Source organism: Sphaeramia orbicularis, chromosome 1 (assembly GCF_902148855.1).
Source record: "Sphaeramia orbicularis chromosome 1, fSphaOr1.1, whole genome shotgun sequence".
Taxonomy (NCBI): Eukaryota; Metazoa; Chordata; class Actinopteri; order Kurtiformes; family Apogonidae; genus Sphaeramia; species Sphaeramia orbicularis.
This window is the reverse complement of record NC_043957.1, coordinates 40,904,474-40,926,323: the sequence shown is the minus strand read 5'-3', so window position 1 is coordinate 40,926,323 and position 21,850 is coordinate 40,904,474. Positions and strand designations below refer to the sequence as shown.

The following is a 21,850-nucleotide window of genomic DNA, read 5'->3' as shown; positions in this document are numbered from 1 at the left end:
TATTACTGTCAAATAGCATTAGCAATCCCACATGCAGTTAATATCCACTCTTATATTAACATATTTTGGTCTTCAGTTTATAAACAGTGTTAGAACAATGCATTGTGTGCTTAATGTCTTAACTCTTATGAAAAAATATACTGTAAGTAAAACAACTAAAGAGTTAATGGAGACACAAAATACACATTTCGGTCTAAATTCCAGTATTTCATGAATACAGTGCAAAATTTCTGCTAATATCATCACACTCTTTAATTCCAAAAATACACTTCACACCACGCTGACAGAGCAGGGCAGACATTTTGCAGTACCTTCCATCTCCACTGACACTTCAGTGAAAGGTTCGTCTTCCATTCTATAAGCTATGAAATACACATCTTTAAGCTGCATCACCACACAGCACAGTGCTTTTTATCTATAAAACTTGAAAATGTTATATAAAATGGTATCAAATAGAGGTGACCTGAGATGAAGTAACAAAACAAATGCTTTAACTTTCTCTGTGAAGCGACTCACCTTCTTCATCAGACACGTCGAGGATCTCAGTCATCGTCTCTGGGACATTGAGCTTGTGTTTCTCCGTGACCGTCTGATGTGACACCAAAAAAATACAACCAAAATAGAGAGAAGGTTAATTTGATTTTCTGGGGAAACTCAAGGGCAAACTCACGAGTCATATAGGGGCACATATGAAACGTACTGATGTGGTAGTGATGACCTCCTCTGTGACAACTTTAAGGGTGTCCACTACAGAGATGTAACCCAGACGTCTGGCAATTGACAGAGCAGTGTTTCCATTCTAGTCAAAAAGGACAAAATGATGAATTCTTCATTTTGCTGATGTCACAAATAATGGTAGATTTTAAAGAATCTAAAAAAGAAAAGTTTTTTTTTCTTTCCTACCACTGTAGTAGTGTTGGGCTTAGCTCCATGTTGCAGCAAAACATTGATAATGTGTGTGTTCCCTTGTTGTGCTGCCTGATGAAGTGGAGTGTATCCATTCTACCAAGGAAAATATAGTAATACAAATTTTAAAAGTCACTGTATGTAACTTTAACTATTATAAAGTATGTATTTCTTGCAGTTTCAGTTAATCCCATTTATTTTCAAAATTTTGAGAAGGAAAGTTAAATTTTACCTTGGTTTTGGCATTGACACTGGCACCTTGTTGTAAAAGGAAGTTTACCATCTTGGCGTTTCCGTAGTGACAGGCTACTATTAGAGGTGTATATCCAAGCTGAAATAAAACAGAAAAAAACATGAGGTTCAATATTTAATCAAGAAACCCTTTTGTTTATCTGAACTGATAAATCTTACTTCAAGTCAAAGTAAAATTTCATTGAGTAAGGCTCTTTGTTGTGGATGTGTAAATGGATGTGTGACTGTGTGATACCTTTGTTTGCTGATCTAAGTTAGCATCATGTTTTGCCAGGACTTCTGCTGCATTAACCCTGTCCTCTTGGGCCGTGAGATGCAGAGGAGTCAGTCCACTCTGTAACACACACAGCACAGTATTGTTATCCCCTTTGTGCATTTGGTGCAAAACAATCAGGAGAGTGAAGTCTAGTTTGGCTTTTATTTGTCGCAAATTATGCATCTATTTGTTGTTTATTGCAGGCCTTTTGAATACTGTATAACAGTATGCCTCTATAAAAAAGAGTGGAAGCTAGAGATAAAGATATCGGAAGATTTTTTTTTATAATAGAGGCTGATGGTTTAGATCAGACTTTCACAAGTAGAATTACAGTGAGGAAAAGGACATAAGGAAATCACCTACTTTCTATGGTTGGTTTGATATCTTCATGTTTGACGATACAGATGTATCGTATGTGTAGCTTAATTTAGCATTTATCCAGTTTCTAACAAAGCCAAAGATAGTTAACTTCTGACTGTTATACTTTTCTTTTCAGGAAAGAAGATATTGGACAAATCATCAGCTTTTGTCTCTTTTCTGTACCAAACTATTGTTCTCATACCATCCACTACCGGTCGACCTCTAATGGAAATGATATCAAAACCTGCGGCAAACAATTTGAAAGTGCATCCAGAGTTGTGTGTGACCTTGGTGGCTGTGTTGACGTGGGCTCCTTTTCCCAGCAGTAAACTGGCCATCTCAGCGTGTCCTTCCTGGGCTGCCAGGTGCAGAGGACTGACTCCCTGCTTTGTCAGAACGTTGGTCTCTGCTCCGTACTGTAGCAGTGCTAGTGCAATGTTCGTCTGGTTCTTTTTAGCTGCAATGTGGAGAGGAGTGTAGCCATTCTGCAAAGAAAGAAGATTCATTGTCAAATAGTGCAGTTACGCTTACCTCAGGTGGGTATGAGCTGTTAAAATTGAAGAGCAAGGACTTCTTAAAATATTAAGTCTAACCTTTGCTGTAGCATGAGGTGATGCTCCTTTGTCAAGCAGCAGGAGAGCCACCTCTTGGTTATCGTAATGAGCTGCCACATGCAGTGGAGTTAGGCCGTTCTGTAAGAACAGTATTTTATTACAAAATTGATTTCCTTATTAAAGTGCATACCATTTGTCTTTTCTTGTGTTTAGTGCTTGTTTTCTTTTACTAACTAAAAACAAGACAAACACAGCATCCAATTAAGTCAGTGAACACTTATACTGACATGTAAACTTCACAACCTGAAAGAAATCTGAACAATTGGTCTCTACTTATTTTAATGATAATGTCTGGTTTCCAGCTCACCTTTCCTGCATCATCAGGAAGAGCTTTACGCTGAAGAAGTAGTTTTGCTACATCAAGGCTTCCATACTTAGCTGCTACGTGTAATGGAGTGAATCCTTTCTGTAAAGGGAAAAAGAATCTTTATTCATAAACTGTTTTTTCTGAACTGATAATGTTTTGTTGGATAATTTGGTAAAAGTATGTGAATCTTATATCCGTTTGAGCATGTTTCTTTGTTCTTCTGGTTCACCTTGGTCGCCAGTGAATGTGAGGCTCCAGCTTCTAGCAGCACAGCAGCAGTCTCCACCTGGCCCTCTCTGGCTGAAATGTGGAGGGGAGTGTAACCGTTGGTGGTGGCAGCGTCTGGATGGGCCATGTGCTGTAGCAGCAGCTGAACGATATCTGTTTTCCCTAAACGAGATGCGATGTGAAGGGGTGTCTGGTCCTCCTGGGGTTGAAGGATAGAAAAATGTACATGTTCTGAAGGCAGTGAGAAAAGCCCATACTGTAGCCATTGTTGACATGACCGTCAAATATTTGTGTAAGTGATCCAGCAGATAAAATATGCTAATTGATTATAAACATGAAAACAGGGAAAGTGAGAGCTCTGATAATGAGACGGCTGACTCACCCTGGCCATGGCATCCACCAACGCACCATTCCTCAGCAAACAGCGAACCACTTCCATCTGACCTGCTCGTGCTGCCATGTGGAGTGCTGTCTCACCACGCTGTCAAATAAAGAAACAGAAACATTTTCTCTGCTCAATGGAACACTTATAGTGTTAATGAATACCTGGGAGATAGTCACAGTGAGAAAAAAGAGACTTTTTAACATACTTAATGTCTCACATATTTGCTTTCACATATTTTCACATATTTCACATGACAGATCACTGCCAGTGAGAAATTACTGTCTGTACTTACAATGTTGCGAACATCAGGAGAAGCTCCATTTTGCAGCAGAAGTAATACAATGTTGAGGTGGCCCATAAAGGCAGCTACATGGATGGGAGTCAGACCCGACTACATAGGGACAGAGAAACAAATACAAATGACCAAGAACTGCAAACACAATAATAACAACACATACCAAACAGAAAACTGTACAACAATAACAAAACATATTCCACAGAGAGTCTCACCTCAGTGATAGCCTGGATGGAGGCTCCGTATTTGACCAGCAGTTCCATCACCTTTACCCGGTTCTTCTTACAAGCGATGTGGAGAGGAGTGAAACCGTTCTGGCAGAGAGTGGCAGCAAAATTAAACACATACACCAAATAGTGTTCGGCATATGAAAATGTACTTTTCCTTAATGACCACCTCTTTATTTTTCATTGTTTTATTTTATTTCACTACATGTTCTGGTGGGCTGACAATTAATATGAGCATTTTTCATTTTAATAATGCAGCAAACATAAATGAATAATCACTGAATTCATTTGGTTAGTACATATATTCCAAATGTGCCAAATGTTTCCATGATTACGAAGACATTTGCTCCTCCTCTACATTTTAAAACATCTTAACTTTTGACTGCTGAAAAACTGTTTTACTTTTCTAACAACAAATAAGGTTTTCTTCAGTTTTTTCAGTCTCTCTAATGCCACATCAAGTTCTGTTCATGCAAATTCTACATGTGTACTGCCCTTGTCTGCCCATATGTTAATGCCTGCTTTGTGGATGTTCAATTCATACCAGTGCTCTTGCATTTGGATTGGCTTTCTTGTCCAGCAGTAGCTTGGTTACTCTGTAGTGGCCGCAGTGAGCTGCGACATGCAGCGCTGTGAGGTAATCCAGTGTGACATCATCAACAGGCGCCTTGTGTTGCAGCAGGAGTTTAACACATTCGATGTGGTCTCCTTGGGCTGACATGTGCAGTGGGGACAGTCCGTTCTATGTGGGGACAAAACTTACAATAAATAAAGAGAAGGAAAGAGCAGAAAAGTAACACTGATCCTCTTCTGTTGCACTACTCGTGTATTTAACTGCATTGTAAGCTCATACTCTGGATATGGTACTTTTAACTGCTGTTTTGAAAAAAAAAAAAATTCTTGTCTGCTCAAATCACGAGTCACAGAATGTATATGCTGTATACTGATAAACAATCTGTCACATAGTTACTGGGTCTGGGTCTGCTGCTGTTGCTGCTGCTCATTAAATAGACTGCTGAGGTTGGTTTATCCTTTACATTTTGTTAGGCAGTAGTTTACTGCCAGCAACGGTTGAAGGTGGACTGATACACATTGATGGCTGAAGTTCTTCGTTCACATAGAGGTTTCACTGCACAGTAAGTCCTTCGTTAGGGTTAGTGTGTACTAGTACAGAGGTAGACACTCAGCAGACGGAGGCTAGTGTCTGGTGTCTTACAGGGTTTGTGCATACAAAGACACTACAGGCACCGCCGTACAATACCTTTGTTCTTGCTAAGATGGGGGCTCCTTTCTCCAGAAGGATCTCTACTGCTGGGTCATGTCCACTTCTTGCTGCACAGTGAAGTGGAGTCAGTCCATCCTGAGGACAAAGCAGGGACATGCAGTCACACACAGAAAAACACACCAACACCTGCTACCTCTAAATACTGATAAGTTATCTCGAGCAAAACAGCTGTTGATGTTTACTACAAGATTTCAGTCTTAAAATGAAAACCTTACCCTGGTTTTAGCATCTATCTGAGCACCCCTGTCCAAAAGCAGGGCCACCATGTTGGTGTTGCCTCTCTTGGAAGCCACATGTAGAGGGGTTATCCCATTCTGAAAGGGTCACCAAGAACATAATACAAACTTAATTTTACCTAAAAAACTCTATGATTCAAGAGCAAAACTATTACACATCACACTAACTAGTTGAAAACATTGGTATTCGTAATTCTTTGTCTATGTCTTAACCTCTATTTTGTAATCCTTGTAGTAATTTCATATCTTGAGTTTTAAAATGTTTTCTACTAGAAGAGTAAAGGAAGCTAGACACAATATTATTCAAATTTCACACACCATGAAAAGTTCTCACTAACTATAAACTACACAACTTTGTTTCCAGTGTTTGGAGGGAAAAGAAGCTGGAAACATGCAAGAGGAAATGTTATATTTGATACGCTGAAGAGACATGCAGTTAGCACAAAATGCTAACTTTATGAGACCCTAATTCAGTGGTTCCCAACCTTTTTTGGCTCGTGACCCCATTTTAACATTATACATTTCTGGCGACTCCAGACATTCAAAACTGAGACTTTTTTTGCTAAAATTTATTTGTTTTCGATCATGTAATAGTTTGCTCTACTATGTTGCAAATAAACGTTAATTTTAGACGACATTTAGGCTATATAATGTATATAATGCACCTTTTTGGTGTCTGCTTATCAGTTTCTCTTAGAGATGTCTTGGCGGGGCCCAGGCGGGTGAAGAAATCTTTCTATTCTCTGTTCAGTCTGGTTTTCTGACTGTGACTGTGTTCAGGCAGGTTGAAGCGTAGTAACACACATGGTCACATGATCGGGTCAATCAATATATGCCCTCTCAGATATTATACCCTGCATTTTATTTGAACTTGATTTTTATTAGGAAAAGTGTGTGGTGTATTAATTATAATGAAATATATAATCATTAAAAAAATCTTTTTTATTGGTAATTTTATTTTTAATCAATTACTAGAAATTTCAGGCGACCCCATTTGAATTCCAGGCGACCCCACGTGGGGTCATGACCCCAAGGTTGAAAAACACTGCCCTAACGAGTAAACAGACAACACAAAACTGCCCTTTGCTAAGAGGAGTGGGAAAAGAGCTCTACCCTGGCTGTGAAGTCCACAGCTGCTCCTCTGTTCAGCAACAGGGTGGAGACATTCACATTACCGTAGTGAGCGGCGATGTGCAGAGGGGTGAACCCACTCTGTTTGAGACAGACAAGGAGAGAGGAGCAAAGGAGAGCATAAGAAGGAAACGAAGGAAGGATACATGAGGAGGAATGGTGGCTGATGAGGAGAACAGAACAAAAACATCAATATGAGACAGAAAGAAGGAAGGAAAGACTGATGAAAAGAACAAAAGATGTGATTCTCCTGTAGCAGATACAAGAAAGAAGAAAGCTGTGATTCTACTGAAGCAGCAGTACATGCAGCATGCTGAAAAAGAAAGCACACACACTGGCATTAGAAGTAAGAACATACCCCAAAATAGCACATACAATACATAATACATGTAAATCTGTGTTATTCTTCCATGCTTACTGAAAAGGAAACCACAAAATGGGGATTCAAAGTAATTCTAACTTTGAAATGAACAAAAAACCTCAATATAATGAACCTTAAAAACAAAAAATGCCAAACAGAAAGCAAACTACGCACTATTTGTATCTGCTTATGATGGAAAATGACATTTAGTGTAAGGTCTACATGTATATAAACATCTACAATACAGTTGTAGATGGTTTCGCTCCTTACCTTCCCATTCTGATAGACATGGTGCAATTTAATTAAAAAACAGAGTTAACTTAAACAACAATGTGTGTCAGAGGAAAAACAAATCAATAATAGAGATGTGCATAGAGTGAACATGCTTCAGTTGAAAAGGTACAAAAAGGAGAAATAAATGAGGTGAAAGGTAATAGCTCATATATAAGAGCAGATTAGTATATAAACTGTAATGGCAATACATTTCAAATAATAATCTAATTAATTCAACAATAGTTAAAATGCAATCAACATTTCTCTCCAGTCTATTTCTACAACATAGTGTGTTTTACTCTCAGCCATGCAGGTCTGTGTATAGAACAGCATTTTCATTTGCATGCACTGAAAAATCTGACATGCAGGATTTCCCCATTAAAAAGGGAAAGGCTGGGAAGAACAAGCTGAAAGAGATGGTTAGAAGTAAAAAAAAAAAAAAAAACAGGAGTAAATGAAGAGGGCATGAGTCTGTATACCTCTGTGGTTCTATTGACCATCATCTGGTGAGGACGCATAGAGAAAGAGGGTGGGAAAGGGTATTGGGTTGTTAGGGAAAGGGCTTCACACCATTCACATAAAAGACAAGGTTAAGGTCAAATATGAAAAAGACGAAAAATAACAAGTAGTATCCCGAGGAAAGGCTGTCAATATGGTACAATTCTTAAATAATTAGCAAAGTAACATCTGCCAGTAAAAATAACACTTATATAAACAGCCTGGCCAATAAAGTCCAATAGCCAGTATTTCACTGGACCACCTTAAGCTTTGATGACAGAATATATTCAATGTGGCATCATTTATGCCAGGCACTGATTATGCAATATCACAATTTTAATTCATTTTCTTAATATTTTTTCATAAACTTTTGGCAAAGGTCCTGTATTAATAATTTGAGAGTTGGACTGCTGAGTAAAATCTTCTGCTTCACATCCCAAAGATTCTCAGTGGGGTTCAGGTCTGGACTCTGGGGTTTTTTTCCTAAAACACTCTTTAAAAAGCCCAATGAACCCAGTGAATCCTGGTGTTGTCCAATCTTTATGCCCCCTGGCAAATTAATAGCCCTTTAAGAAATGAGAAGCTACTCTCTACATCAATTAGGGTTAAAGAACTTGTTGCAGCTGGAAAACATTAATCACTGCAGTGATTACCTATTAAATTAAATCTGGGTGGGTACCTTCTTTTTGGCTAGGCTTTATGTATACTGGCCTAATAAATTTCAAAGCCGAAAAGAAAAATAATCAAAATTGGTGAAATACTCAACAAAGTAAAAATTATTCATCCTATACAGCACAATATCACTTATTAATTATCATTTCTAACTATTGTCTGCAATTGTAAGCTGCTACTGCTGTTCATGATTTCCTAATTTTTTTGTTCCTTGTCCTATTTTGTGATTAAACTCTCCCATGACTCCTCACCACTCATATCATCTTCTTCAGTCTAAAATCACTGTAGTGCCTTCTGTCACTTGATCCCACTCTTTCTCCATCAGTTTCTCTGTTGCAATGCCTCACCTTAGACTGGACATCAGCGTTGTGGTCGTTCTGGAGCAACAGTGCAGCAGATTTGGTGTCGTCTTTGCGGGCTGCAATATGCAGAGCTGGGAGCCGGACTTTACCCTTGGTGTCATGCTCTAAAAGCAGGGACACCACTGAGTTGTGGCCCTGCTGCAGAGCTATGGCCAGTGGAGTGAAACCATCCTAAAGAGCAGAGAAGAAACGTGAAATAAGTCCACTGAGAGTGACTGCAATCAATAACAGTTAAATGTACTGCATTTACTGCATTTATATTTGTACAATTTACACATAGAGGTATTCTCAGCACAGTCCTACCTCAGTTGCAATGCTTTGGTTCCCTTCATTCTCCAAGAGGTATTGTACCACTTCCAAGTGATTTTCCTGGGCTGCCATGTAGAGTGGAGTGAAGCCATTCTGTAGATTCAGCAATCCCAAAAACATGCAGTTACTGAAATTTGCTAACTTTTAATTCGATATTTGTCACAGATTTCTATATTTTATTTATTACCTAACAGGTTACAATCATTTAGAGTTTTGTTACCTGTGACTGAGCATTAACATCTGCTCCTCTTTTCACCAGTAATCTGACCACTTCCTTCTGTCCAGCCAGAGAGGCGATGTGGAGTGCAGTGTTTCCTTTCTGCAGATATAAACAAAGTTAAAGCCTCAGGCCAAGTCTACAGTATTTACAAGTGTGTCGAGTGAGATGTCCAGAGCCAACAAAGAACAAAATACTTTTAGTTGTAAGAATGAAAACCCCATGAACACTTATGATTATCATGATTACCTTGGACTACAAGCAAAATGCTTCCTGAATAAAAATAATGAAATTATAACCAAATTTGGGTAACTTTGGGTAGTTGGGTATAAAATACAGAATTGGATAAAAAAAATTAAATTCTAGGGATTAATGTGAGAGTTGGTTTTACCTAAACATAATGTTTGTCTCTGGGCTACAGTTGTACTTCCAAACACTGCACATTAAAATACATAAACTTTTCAGATTCCTTCTAATGTAGGATTTGAAAATCTATTACATAAATGTACATAAATCCATGTATATAATACGTAACAACTATTTATCGCATATCTTGAAAATATTAACCAACCAGCTCTTTAACACTGGGGGCCAGTGTTAGTGAAGGAAACAACAGAGCTTGTGTCCATATCAATCCAAGGACAAGAACAGGAAGGTGACAGATTCTTGGGCAGCTGTTTACTGGTAACTGTTAATCTTGATACATAAGACATGTAGAGAGTCATATAGCAAGAGGTCTGCCAAGCGGCACATAGCCCTCACTCATTCCACTTATGATGCAATCAGGTGTCACGTTACATATGGACACTGTCCATCCAACCAACCAAGAGGAATACCACAAAACATCAACCATGGAGGGTCGCGTTCTTTTTCTTTCTTTCTTTCTTTTATTTATTTACTTATTTTATTATTATTATTATTATTATTATTATTATTATTATTATTATTATTATTATTATTATTAATTTATTTATTTATTTTTAGAAATTCTTTATTAATTAAATATAATGCTGCATTTTTTCCCCATTTGACTGAATGAACCACCACATTTTTTTAAACTGACATTTTTCCAGACAGAGTAGTATTCCACCCAGTGATTTACTGGACTCTAAAATTCATACAAATATATTTCAATGATGCAATTAATCTAATTCAAGCAAAATCCCCATCATTCCACTGGCCCCTTCACCTTCTGTCCATAACTAATCCAGCTATCCCTCTCCTCTCTCCTGTATTTTTCCCCCCATATATCCTCTTCTCTATCCTACACAGTTAAGATTAAAACGGCTGTTTTGTGTGTGTATATACAACTACAGCCAGTTAAGCCTCTCAATATGTTCGTGTACCTTTGTAGAAGAGTCAACCAGCGCTCCTCTCTCCAGCAGTTCCTCCACTAAATCCTTATGTCCCTCCTTAGCTGCCAGGTGTAGAGCATTAAGTCCATTCTAAAGAGAAATAAAACAAACAAATAACAACAGCATAAAACATCAGTAAAACAAGAGTGGTAAAGAGATTATTGCATAAGTAGTGGACATGGAATTACATTCCAAACATTAAGCCAAAGGATCAGAGGTTTGGGATACACATACAGCATAATATATCTGTCTTTGCAATGCAACGCAATATCCCTGCAGCCACAGCATGACCCACTGGTTCAAATACATGTAATTTATGGGACAATAATAACACAGTTTATACTGGATTTAATTAAATGCTTGTTAGAGTCTGTCCACTGTCTGATCAATATTACAATATAAGAAAACATAAGAAATTAAGGTACAAACAATTGAATTTCTTTTGGTGTAATGGAAGAGCAATCCTCTAAGTAACGTACTGATAAAAAAATGTTTATGAATGTCAAATAAGCTCTTGAAAACCATGTAAAAATCAATATTGTGAGGTCATAAAATGCAGTTATAGCTAAATCATCTGTACTACATGCCAGCAGCATCATAGGAGGAGAGTCTTAGTATTTCACTACAGCAGGCAATTTTAACACAGTTGATGTATTTATACAACATACACACACATATTTCCTCTGAGACAGATGCATATAAACACATAAACCAGTGATTCACCTCATCCTCCTCTTCTTCCATTCTGAGTGTTGTGCCCCTGCAAACTGCACAATCTACGGGAATATTTCAATTGTCCTTGTTATTTTATCTTGCTGATTCGCTGCTTCTTTTTCCAAACAAAATGTCTTTCTTCTTTTCTGTGTCTTCTGTTCCTTTCTTGAGTCTTTCTTTCCTTACTGACTTACTATTACTTTTTGAAATGATGCTCTAATCTTGGCTTAGAAGTGGTGAAAGTCCAGCTCCTTCAACTGTCCCCTGTTGGCTCAGTCAGTGCCAGAAGAGATTACAACAAGGAGGTGTGCCTCCCAGCTCTGTGGGCTCCCTTGGCACTGATGTAAAGGAGAAGCACTGTAGTTATGCTGCTTACACTGTCTAGTATCAGTTCCTTCCCTTTCCTTATGTCGCGCACATGCAACACACAAGTTGACACTGATAACAAATGGACATGCACACACATGCATGCGGACATGGACACACAGTATGAGTCGCCAAATGCCAAACAGCCAAAGGGGTGTCATGTTTCTGCAGAGTCATAGAGGGTATGTAGGACAGAAACACACACACAAATGGGGATATCCAATTTAGAAACCAGCGAAATGTCAACCTTCAAAACAGAAAAAAAGACGGCATTCCACAGAGGCCACATTATATATGAGTGAGGTGTTGACTGACCATATCACAGTCAGAAATTTTCTTAATAAAAATGAAATACATATGTAATAAAAAGTACAGAAAAAGAATTTACTCAAGGGGTTCCTAATGAGCACATGGTAACCTTTTAAAGTACCTTGCAAAAGTAGAAGCATTTTCACTGGATAAAAAAATATGTATTTATCTAACTACATGTGCAGATTTTCCAGTTGTTGAATGACATTTTCATGAATGCAAACAAACAAACAGCAGGAAACAGCTACCAAGCATGAGATTAGTTGCGCTTTGCTGTGGTTTGAACATGAAGAGGATTTTTTTTGGACATATCAGTTTAGAAAGGGCAGCTTCAGTGACACAGCAAAAATTATACAATCCCATTTCCTTTCATTTCACTTCAACCACGATGTATTCCAGTAATGACAGGGGAAAAAAAATGTACACACATACACACACGGACACACGCACACACACACACACACACACACACACACACACACACACACACACACACACACACACACACACACACAAAGTGATCTAAATCTTTTTTTCTCTGAGCTGTAGTGAAAGCTTCATTTAGCTAATGGACAGTGAGCTCAGCACAGTGATCCCTGGCAGAAAGCACACCACTGAGTATGGTCCAAAAGAGATTAATATCCATGCCACCATGACCACTGACCTTTGTTATAATCACATGTGGTAATAAATTTATTTGAAGGTGTTTTATACACCTAAGTGTCAGAGGGAATGAATTTTAGGGGAATGTCAGGCAAAAGAGGAAATAATGCAAATGTGTGCAGATTAAAGAGCAATATCACTCACATTGGATTAACATTTGGGTAGATTAGAGGGTACATGTGGTTTTTAATTGCAAGGACATGAAACTACACAAATCTTATACTTTTGCATTATGATGCGAAGTACTCAGTGGCATTAAAACAGAAAATAGAAAAGCACCCAGTTCGTGTTCAAATGTGGATTGCAGAAATAAATAATTTCATATAACTAGCAACAATGTCATACTAATAGTGGAATTGGAGTAAAACTTTTTCTAAAATATGGCAGCCCATTATGAATTACTGTATTGTATTAATAACATTAAGTTGAGCCATGCGTTTCTCTGCAAAACTTTATGGAGCTACACTATAATGTAGCCAAGGACATAGCCAGTGTTGCGAAATGAAGCAGCAGTGTTAGGAGAGCAAAGTTACACAGATATCACAATTTTATTAAAAATATGACTTCGGCAGTTATGCTATGAGGCTAACGATATACAGCTATTGTTGTGGAGTTTGGAGCTTTTCGCCCCTTCAAACTTACACATGTATTTGTACACATTGTTGTTGCTGTTCTGCATGAAAATGTTAAAAAGCAAAATAAAATATTGCCATAAAGTGAACTGTTGGAAGGGGTTGGGTGTTTGTTGTTGGTATTTTGTCTGTTTTAGTTGAAAACTACAAGTGTTAGATGAAACTACTGAAGTATCTGAGGTGCCTTAGATGTTTTTGGTTTAATGAGTTCTTAAGTTTGTCGTGTATATCTTTCCTGAGTTAAGGAGTTCAGTTCAGGAATGTTGGGGGTTTCCTAAGGCTGTGAAGGATCGATATCCTTTAAGGGATACCAGATGTTCAGGGATATAAACAACAGACCTATATAAGGGTATGTCACGTATAGTCTGGGGAATTGACTGGCTGATTGTTCACCAGGTAGACCATGCCTGTAAGATGCCGGACTTTTTAAAATAAAATCTTTTTAGTAAAATTAAGACGGTGTCAGCGAAGCCTTCCTCATCATCCTCTCATCATTTCTCTTCTGATAAACGACACTACTTTCACTGTGATATGGCAGACAGGAAAGCGTATCTCTCTCTGGCTCTTTAACTAACTTGGACAGCCTTCTGCCTTCAACATCAGACTTTGCCAGTTGCTGCTTTCTAGGAACTGAGTTTTGGATTTTATTAATAAACACAGCGCAAAGGATAACGCTCAAAAGACAGTGACTACTTAAAAACGCACATACACAAAAAAAAACAACCAAAAAACAAAACACAATCAATTAAAAACATACATTACAATAAAACATATGCATTAAACATACACATTTGAAGGGAAATAGTACATAACCTCAAAGATAAAACTGCTCTCCCCTTGATTTTTACAGTTAGTTCAAGGTACATTCCCACACTAACTGATCAGTTGCTGCGAGTTTGATGTTAGAAGTGATTTCGATTTATATTAGTATTTATTATTTTGACTTAGTGTTCAATTTAAGTTTAATAAAATGAAATTAGCCAAATTACATAATTCTTTTTCAATCTCACAATTTTTTAGGGGGGGAGTAGGACGATACCGGTCATCATCTTTCTCCTTCTCTGAACTATCATTATTATATCAGCCTTTAAAAAACACTATCAGTCAACCTTTAGTTATCACACTACAATTCACATGGTATTAGTTAAAGTTTATATTCACCGATGTGCTTATAAATAATCTCTTAGACAAAGTAAAAGTACACTTGTAGATAAATTACAAACACACTGTATAATGTTTCTTCATTTTAAAGTACTTTCAGAATAAGTGACTTGGTTTCTGCTGATGCTCCTATCAGTAAAGCTCTGACACTATTGAATGTATAACAGATAACGATTCTGTAATTGTGCTGAGTGCTTTTCCACTAGACAACAAACCACTCATTTCCGCGACTACAATTTTCCTGTTAATCACAAGTAACATGTTTTTGACTTGTTGACTATACAGTGATATCAGTTTATCATTTTCATTAAGGATCGAACGGCATCATATCTGAGCAGGTATAAATGATAACATTCAGGCAGGGCCATCATGGAAGAACACACTGCATGTGTTGGCAGCAATTTCTATTACAGCATATTGAGTATATTAAAGGTAAAGTGTCAAAATCTATAGGCATACTGTATAAAAAACAAGGAACTTACTAAATAAAAACAGCCTATACATGATTTACTGTTCTTTGATTATGTCCTACTTAACATATTGTGCAGAAATATGGGGGAATGCAGGAAAAACTAAGATAGATACATAAGTAAAATTACAAAAAAGCGCTATAAGAATAATTAATAAAGTAGGATACTTTGAAGCAACTAATAATTCATTCATTCAACATACCTTAAAATTGCTGGATATTGTATATATTAAAATATTAGTGATGATTTATAAAGTAAAAAATAATATTGTTCCAAATACCATTCAAGAGTTCTTTAAATTAAGAGAGAGTAACTATAATTTCAGAGTTTTTTTTATATTTTTGAATGTATGAAAGGGAGAATAAATGTGAAGTCCAGATGCACTTGGGTTGTGGGTGTGAAATTATGGAATGGACTTGATGATAAATTTAAGCTGTTCACTTCTTTGATTAAGTTTAATAAATGCCTGAAGTATAAGTTCATTCAGGAATATTAAGTGGCGATGGTAGGTGTGTTTTTGTTTTGTTATTGATTCTTTTGTTATAATGACAATACTCAGTGATATACTCATTTAAATTTATGTAAGTTGGTGTGTCAGGTGAAAAGGAGAGGCAAAAAAATAAGCTTCTGCTTCTGGCTTATTCCTTTTTTTGGTTTTTGTGTTTATTGTGGTTGTTGTACTGTGTGTGGTGATTACTGTACAAACCAAAAATAAACTATTCATTCATTCAGTCATTCAATTTCTATTTTCCCATGTTTTACCTGACAGTTGCAGAAAAAATTATTAGACCACCCTTGTTTTCTTCAATTTCTTGTTCATTTTAATGCCTGGTACAACTAAAGATACATTTGTTTGGACAAATATAATGATAACAACAAAAATAGCTCATAAGAGTTTAATTTCAGAGCTGATATCTATCCATTTTCCATGTTTTCTTGATAATAACCAAAATCACTTCAGTTCTTACATTAATAGCTATGGAAATGTACTGCTAAAACAGTGCTTTTAGACATTCCATGTTTTCTTTTCTGTCTTAGTCACATGATACACATAGGAGTTAGTACTTGATTGCATAACCATTGTTTTTGATGACTTTTGATGATCTGATATTTTTTTCCGCGACTGTATATGTGTGTGTGTGATACATGAAGATTAGTTGACTCATAAAAAGACAACAGTCATTCAGTTTCTGTAGGTCAGGGATCATAGAATTATTTATATCGTATGGTATTTATCTCATGTGACCTCCTAGTAAGAGGAGTAGTAAGTGAAATATCATCAGTGAAATATATATGAAAATGTCACTCATGCTGGTCACCTGACATGGGCTCAGATGTGCTCATGAAACCCCTGACAGTTATTATAAAGGGCAGGACTCTTCTGTTTCAGGGGGTGTGTATGTGTGTTGGAATCATAGTCTAAGCAGTCACACTGTTGTCTGGTCGTGGTACACAAAACAAAACCCCTGGTGCCCATGACAACAAATCGTAGAGCTATGGGTGGGCAGGTGGTACTCTGTAAGCCAACCTATCAGGGCCCAGTGTATGAATAGTTGCTATATGAGGAAGTGGATGCTCACACACTCACGTACTCATCCCCTCATGCTCCTTTAGGCTACCTTGTGACTTCTTTAAATCTTAATGGCATAAGCAGGGAGGAGGAGGGGGGATGACAAGCCCTCTGGTAGAAAGATATTTCACACCCTCCCCATTCTCTGAACCTCTGTGGAATGTGTTTGAGGGTGGGTGTGAGGAGAGAGAACAGCTGTCAGAGGGATGTACGGAGACACATCAAATCAAGCAGAGATTGGATGGAATGGTGGGTGTGGTGGAGAAAACAAGAGAGTAACAGCAGTTTGCTATAATGTTCGGGGGGGGGGGGGGGGGGGTTGTCAGTTAAAGTATGTGCTGACCTAGCTCAGCTGTGTGATGCCACTGTGACACAGCAGTGTAGGGGTTAAATGCAGCACAAATTACAGACCCACTGACAGCTTTGAACTACTGGGGTGGCATTATATGGTAAATGCTGGATAGTATCAACAAAATCAAATGTAAAATACTTGCAAACAAATATCTGCTGTAGATAAGTTGTTTTTCCATAACATAATGTTCAACTAAAGTCCCTATAAACAGCCAGAATGAAAATAATAATAATGGATTAGATGTCTATAGTGCTGTACATTATTGATCCATTATTCATTCACTCTCACATCCTCCCTCTGGTGGTGGTAAACTGTATTTTTTTGTAGCTGCCCTGGGGCAGACTGACAGAAGTGTGGCTTCAAATGGCCCCTCCGACCACCACCAAACATTCATACACCAGTGGGAGCGACACTAGAGGCAAGGGGAAGTGTCTTGCCCAAGGACACAACGGCACAAGACGGGATTTGCACTGTCAATCCTTCAGTTATTGGACGACCCGCTATACCAGGGGTGTCAAACTCATTTTAGTTCAGGGGCCACATACAGCCTAATATGATCTAAACTGGGCCGGACCAGTAAAATAATATAAATAATAGGATAAGAACTTAGAAATAATGTCAACTCCAAAGTTTTTTTCTCTGTTTTTGACTGAAAAAAGTCAAATTCCGTAATGAAAATGTTTACATCTACAAACTGTACTTGAACACAACATGAATAAATCTGATCAACCTGAAAATTCTTCAGAAAAATAAAAGCAATTTTAACAATATTACGCCATAGTTTATCATTTATACATGTGCATCACAACTTAGAGATCACAGTGGATCTACAAATACACAAAACATTTAATAACAGGCAATACAGGTACAATTCCACATTCTTCTCTTAAGAAATTTCAGGTTATTCACATTTTTTGTAAAAGGCTAGTCTGTAAATGTAAACATATAATATAATGTAATATATATTTTTTACACTAAAACAAAGAGAAAAATTGGCCTTTTTCATTATTTCTAGGTTATTATGATAGTAGTCTGACCCACTCTAGATTCAATTGACCGAAGATGATTCTAACATCCTTGATTGTTAATATCTTCAGTGTAATTTCTGCATTTCACAAATTCATCCCAGGGGCCGGACTGGACCCTTCGGTGGGCCGGTTTTGGCCCCCGGGCCACATGTTTGACACCTGTGCGCTATACCTTCTGAGCCATGGCCACCCCACTAATACTCCGCAGTTACTCAAAAGTCCCTAAGTCCCTCAACTAACTTGCAACCCTTAGTCTGGGCACATGTTTTGAACCTGTCATTTTCCAAGTTTAGAAGACTTAAAATGAATATCTGCTTATGCTATTTAGATTTGGACTGAATATAATTATGTAACTTTACTTAGATATATACATGTGCAAAATTAAACTCCATTACCCTCCTGAGATCCATCCAAGTTTCTGCTTTTTTGCATTGAATCACTGTCTTGGGTGTAAACAGAATGACACCTTTTTTTTTTCTTTTTTTTTTTTAATTTTTAAACATAAATGTCTTTTTTATAGAATGCCCTTTGCTTTCCTTTTCTGTAAATAAATCTATGAAACTGTTGTTCCCTACAGAAAACAGAAATGTATTGCTGGGTCTCAAGAGGATATGATAGTTAAACCATCTGCTAAAAAACACAGTCTTGTTTTTTCAGAGATTAAATAGTAATAAGAAAAAAGACAGCATAGGAAAAAGACCACAAACCAAACCAGGGGCCTTTATGTGCTGTTGCCTGTTCTCCCTCCGGTTTCCCTCCCTCAAAAACAGGTATACGTGCCCTTGACCATAGTACTGATGAACATCTGGAGTTGGCCAATGGCAGCTTACCTCTCCTAGTGTGTGCTATGTGCTAATGCTACTGCTAGGTGATGCATCTACCTTTGACCCTTAACCTTTTAAAATATCCATGGTGCACACCGGTAAGATGTGTCCTTACCTGGTTACAGGTGCTGATGTCCACCCCATTTTTCAGAAATTCAAGGACTTTGTCAATATTCCCAGATCTGGCAGCTCGCAGGAAACTGGTGTTACTGTCAGACTAGAGATAAAGACAGAATAAAGGTTGGTGTTAGAAACGCATGCTTCATATAAGGTTGTGGTTTGTGTAATTTCGGAAAATATTGCACATACATACAGAAAATCTACAACTTTTAAGCATGTTGTCATTGTTTTGATAGTAATATGGATTGTAATCAAGTATTTTGCCTTGTTTGAGTTATTTTCGTCCCCTTTTTACTGCACATTTCACTTAAGAATTAAAATCAATGAGAAATATGAATGTCGGGAATATGTACATATTTATAGCTAGACTCCCTATATGTATCAGTAGTTGTTCTGAGTCGGCTTTTCTAAATTTAACCTCCAGACATCAAGGCTACACAAACAGCTGCCTCACACACCCCAACACACACACACAGACATGCACACACAGCTAAGCATATGCACACAAACTTTAAGAAAGCAAAGATATGCAGATTCATGTTTTGCAGCTTTTACATGTGTGCACCAGCTTGATTTAATTCCTACTGTTTGATTGTGAACTCCTACGAATGTTGACCTAGTTCTTTCTCGGAGTGTAACAGAAGACAACACCGGGCCTCTTCTTCTGACCTGGATACTGTAAACATTCCTCACCATGTCAGTGTAACATAAATCACAGCAGGAAGCACATATACAGTATCTACACAGCAGAGTGTCCTATTTAAATGGGATTTTCTATGACTAGCTAAATACCAACATGCATTTTTGAGAGTTGGGATACACCAATTGCAAAATTCTTAACTAATACTGATGTTTAAAGTGACATTTTGACCAACAGCTGATGCTAATACTATATTATGTTCTGTTTATTTTTTACTTTACTAGTTATTGATCCTCCCTTGACCCATAAAGCCCCAACAGCCATTGGCAACCAAACCATCTACTGATGTAAAATATTCAATACCTGCTGATCCTATTAATCCTACATGTAAATAATTAATGTAAAATACAGTTATTCATTTTTTCATGGTCATCAGATATGACCCATTTGGATGATCAGAGGCTCTGTAGTTACCGTGGAAACACCGTCATCTTCTACAACATTGATTCACAAGTAAAACCCATGGAGTTGGATGACAGTGGATGGACACACTGGGTTTATGTTCAATTAATGATAGATGTTGCTGAAAAAGTCATGTTTTGTCCAGTTTTCTTTGTTTTTGATATAATAACCTTTGAATTTACTTTGAGCTTGAATGAACATTTGTGTGATAAGTGAATTAAATATAGGAAAATACATGATTTACACTGAAAAATGCAAAACAAGGACGATAATATTGCAATAAATGGTGATAAATCACTTAAGAAAGGCTAAACATAGAGAAAAATGAATTTGGGAACTGGCACAAAAATGGTACTGGGTCTTTACGGGTTAAAGATATCTCGTCATTATGAAATATATAAATCGTTAGTATTTTAAAGTCTTTCAGCTCTTCATCACAGTATCTTTAAATGAACACAGATTCAAATATTTGATATGATACCAAATATCTGTCACTGCCAACAGTGAAAAGAGATTTTATATAGCAATAAGAAAAGCACAGGCAGTGCACACCTCCGCCACGACAGATCTGCCCCCCCCACCCGATCACCACCAAAATTTAATCATTTCTTCCTTGTGCCAGTATCAACATTTCCTGAAAATTTCATGAAAATCTGTCCATAACTTTTTGAGTTATCTTGCTAACAAACAAACAAACACGCACGCAAACACACAAAGCAAAGTGATCACAATGCCTCCTGGTGGAGGTGAATATCGACACTGATATCTGGCTAATACCCTGGTGCATCCCTAATGAAAACAAATGAAGAATATAAAATATGGATTATTAATTATTGTTGCTGTTTCTGTAATTAAACATTTCATATGGCCTGAATTACAAGTCATTAAATAACATGTTACTGTTTTTTTTTTTTTATCAGACCAAGACCAGACAAAAAAGTGTTAAATTCATGTTGCCACACTGAAAGTTTTGACATTTTTCTTCAATAATTTCATTATGATTTTTTGAAATAACACGTTAATCACTTGCCATCAAATGTTATGTTTCCATAAAACATGAGTGATGTACTAATGATTCCAGCTCTTCACCTCCAGGCACGAACTGTCTTTAAAGGCCTTATATTTGGATATGGATTTAGTTAATAAGCACGTACAACAACCGTAAAAGAGCTACCTTTATTTGAGAGGGTGCTGACACAGCTTTAACCTCTTCAAAGTAGGGTTCAGACAGCAATGTGTCAGACAGTGGGTGTTAATTTAAGAGGTCAGCTTGATCAAATCCCCCTTTGCATGTCTGGATTAAAGCCACACCCCTGTGTGGATCACAGGTCAAGACCCTGCAACCACATACACACATTTGGTTTCCGTGTGTTTAAAGTATGTTACACTGACTTACACTTATTTCCTGGAGATTACAGTGACTTTAATTTAATAACCACTACATGCCTAACTAAACCAAAAAACTTATTACAAGCTCATGACTGTTAACCCTCAGATGTAATGCTTTATATCACAGGGACTTCCATTTGACCCCATGAGGAAGGCGAGTTCCCAAGTGACTATGTAAACAAATCAACGCCCCCATAGTGTAATTACTAGATGGCCACTTACATACACACAGCACTAATAGATTAACTCAAGATCTAGTTTCAAATACACAACATGAAGGATGACCAATCGTGTCTCTGTCTTAACTTCTTACCAATGAAACATCAAGATCAGATCCATATTCAGTAGCCTTGTAGTAGTCAGTGTGATGGTTTAAATCGTTGTCACTCCCAGCAGTCTTTAATGATTTATCTGATCCACAGTTCTTACATGATGCTGCATTCCCCATAGTTCCCTGAAGCTTTGTTTTGGTATTGTGTGATCCACCAGAGTCCAGTTCTTGAACCTTTTAAATATGCATTGCCTCCACAGCCCAATTTCCTTGTTCAGCTGCATCAATCAATCCTACAGTCCATTAAAACTACATTCATTGTCTTCCATTTCAACCTTTCATGCCAAATC

The 21,850-nt window shown here is 37.4% G+C and overlaps 1 protein-coding gene across 9 annotated transcripts in view; it reads right to left on the bottom strand.

Annotated features, from left to right (window-relative positions):
* Nucleotides 1-21,850, bottom strand: part of ank2a (ankyrin 2a, neuronal) — a 91,786-nt gene that overhangs the window by 53,320 nt on the left and 16,616 nt on the right. For 3 of the 9 annotated variants that reach the window (XM_030147202.1, XM_030147248.1, XM_030147209.1), the window contains exons 2-24: nt 18,734-18,835; nt 10,521-10,619; nt 9,178-9,276; nt 8,952-9,050; nt 8,634-8,819; nt 7,596-7,619; nt 7,114-7,122; nt 6,465-6,563; nt 5,331-5,429; nt 5,092-5,190; nt 4,375-4,572; nt 3,819-3,917; nt 3,601-3,699; nt 3,306-3,404; nt 2,925-3,122; nt 2,696-2,794; nt 2,368-2,466; nt 2,062-2,259; nt 1,394-1,492; nt 1,139-1,237; nt 904-1,002; nt 701-799; nt 517-589 (exon numbers count right to left, since the gene is read on the bottom strand). In XM_030147202.1, coding sequence (XP_030003062.1) covers nt 517-589; nt 701-799; nt 904-1,002; nt 1,139-1,237; nt 1,394-1,492; nt 2,062-2,259; nt 2,368-2,466; nt 2,696-2,794; nt 2,925-3,122; nt 3,306-3,404; nt 3,601-3,699; nt 3,819-3,917; nt 4,375-4,572; nt 5,092-5,190; nt 5,331-5,429; nt 6,465-6,563; nt 7,114-7,122; nt 7,596-7,619; nt 8,634-8,819; nt 8,952-9,050; nt 9,178-9,276; nt 10,521-10,619; nt 18,734-18,835 — 2,473 coding nt within the window. The remainder of the gene's footprint in view (nt 1-516; nt 590-700; nt 800-903; nt 1,003-1,138; nt 1,238-1,393; nt 1,493-2,061; nt 2,260-2,367; nt 2,467-2,695; nt 2,795-2,924; nt 3,123-3,305; nt 3,405-3,600; nt 3,700-3,818; nt 3,918-4,374; nt 4,573-5,091; nt 5,191-5,330; nt 5,430-6,464; nt 6,564-7,113; nt 7,123-7,595; nt 7,620-8,633; nt 8,820-8,951; nt 9,051-9,177; nt 9,277-10,520; nt 10,620-18,733; nt 18,836-21,850) is intronic. The other 6 variants (XM_030147218.1, XM_030147226.1, XM_030147237.1 and 3 more) reach the window with 4 other exon arrangements.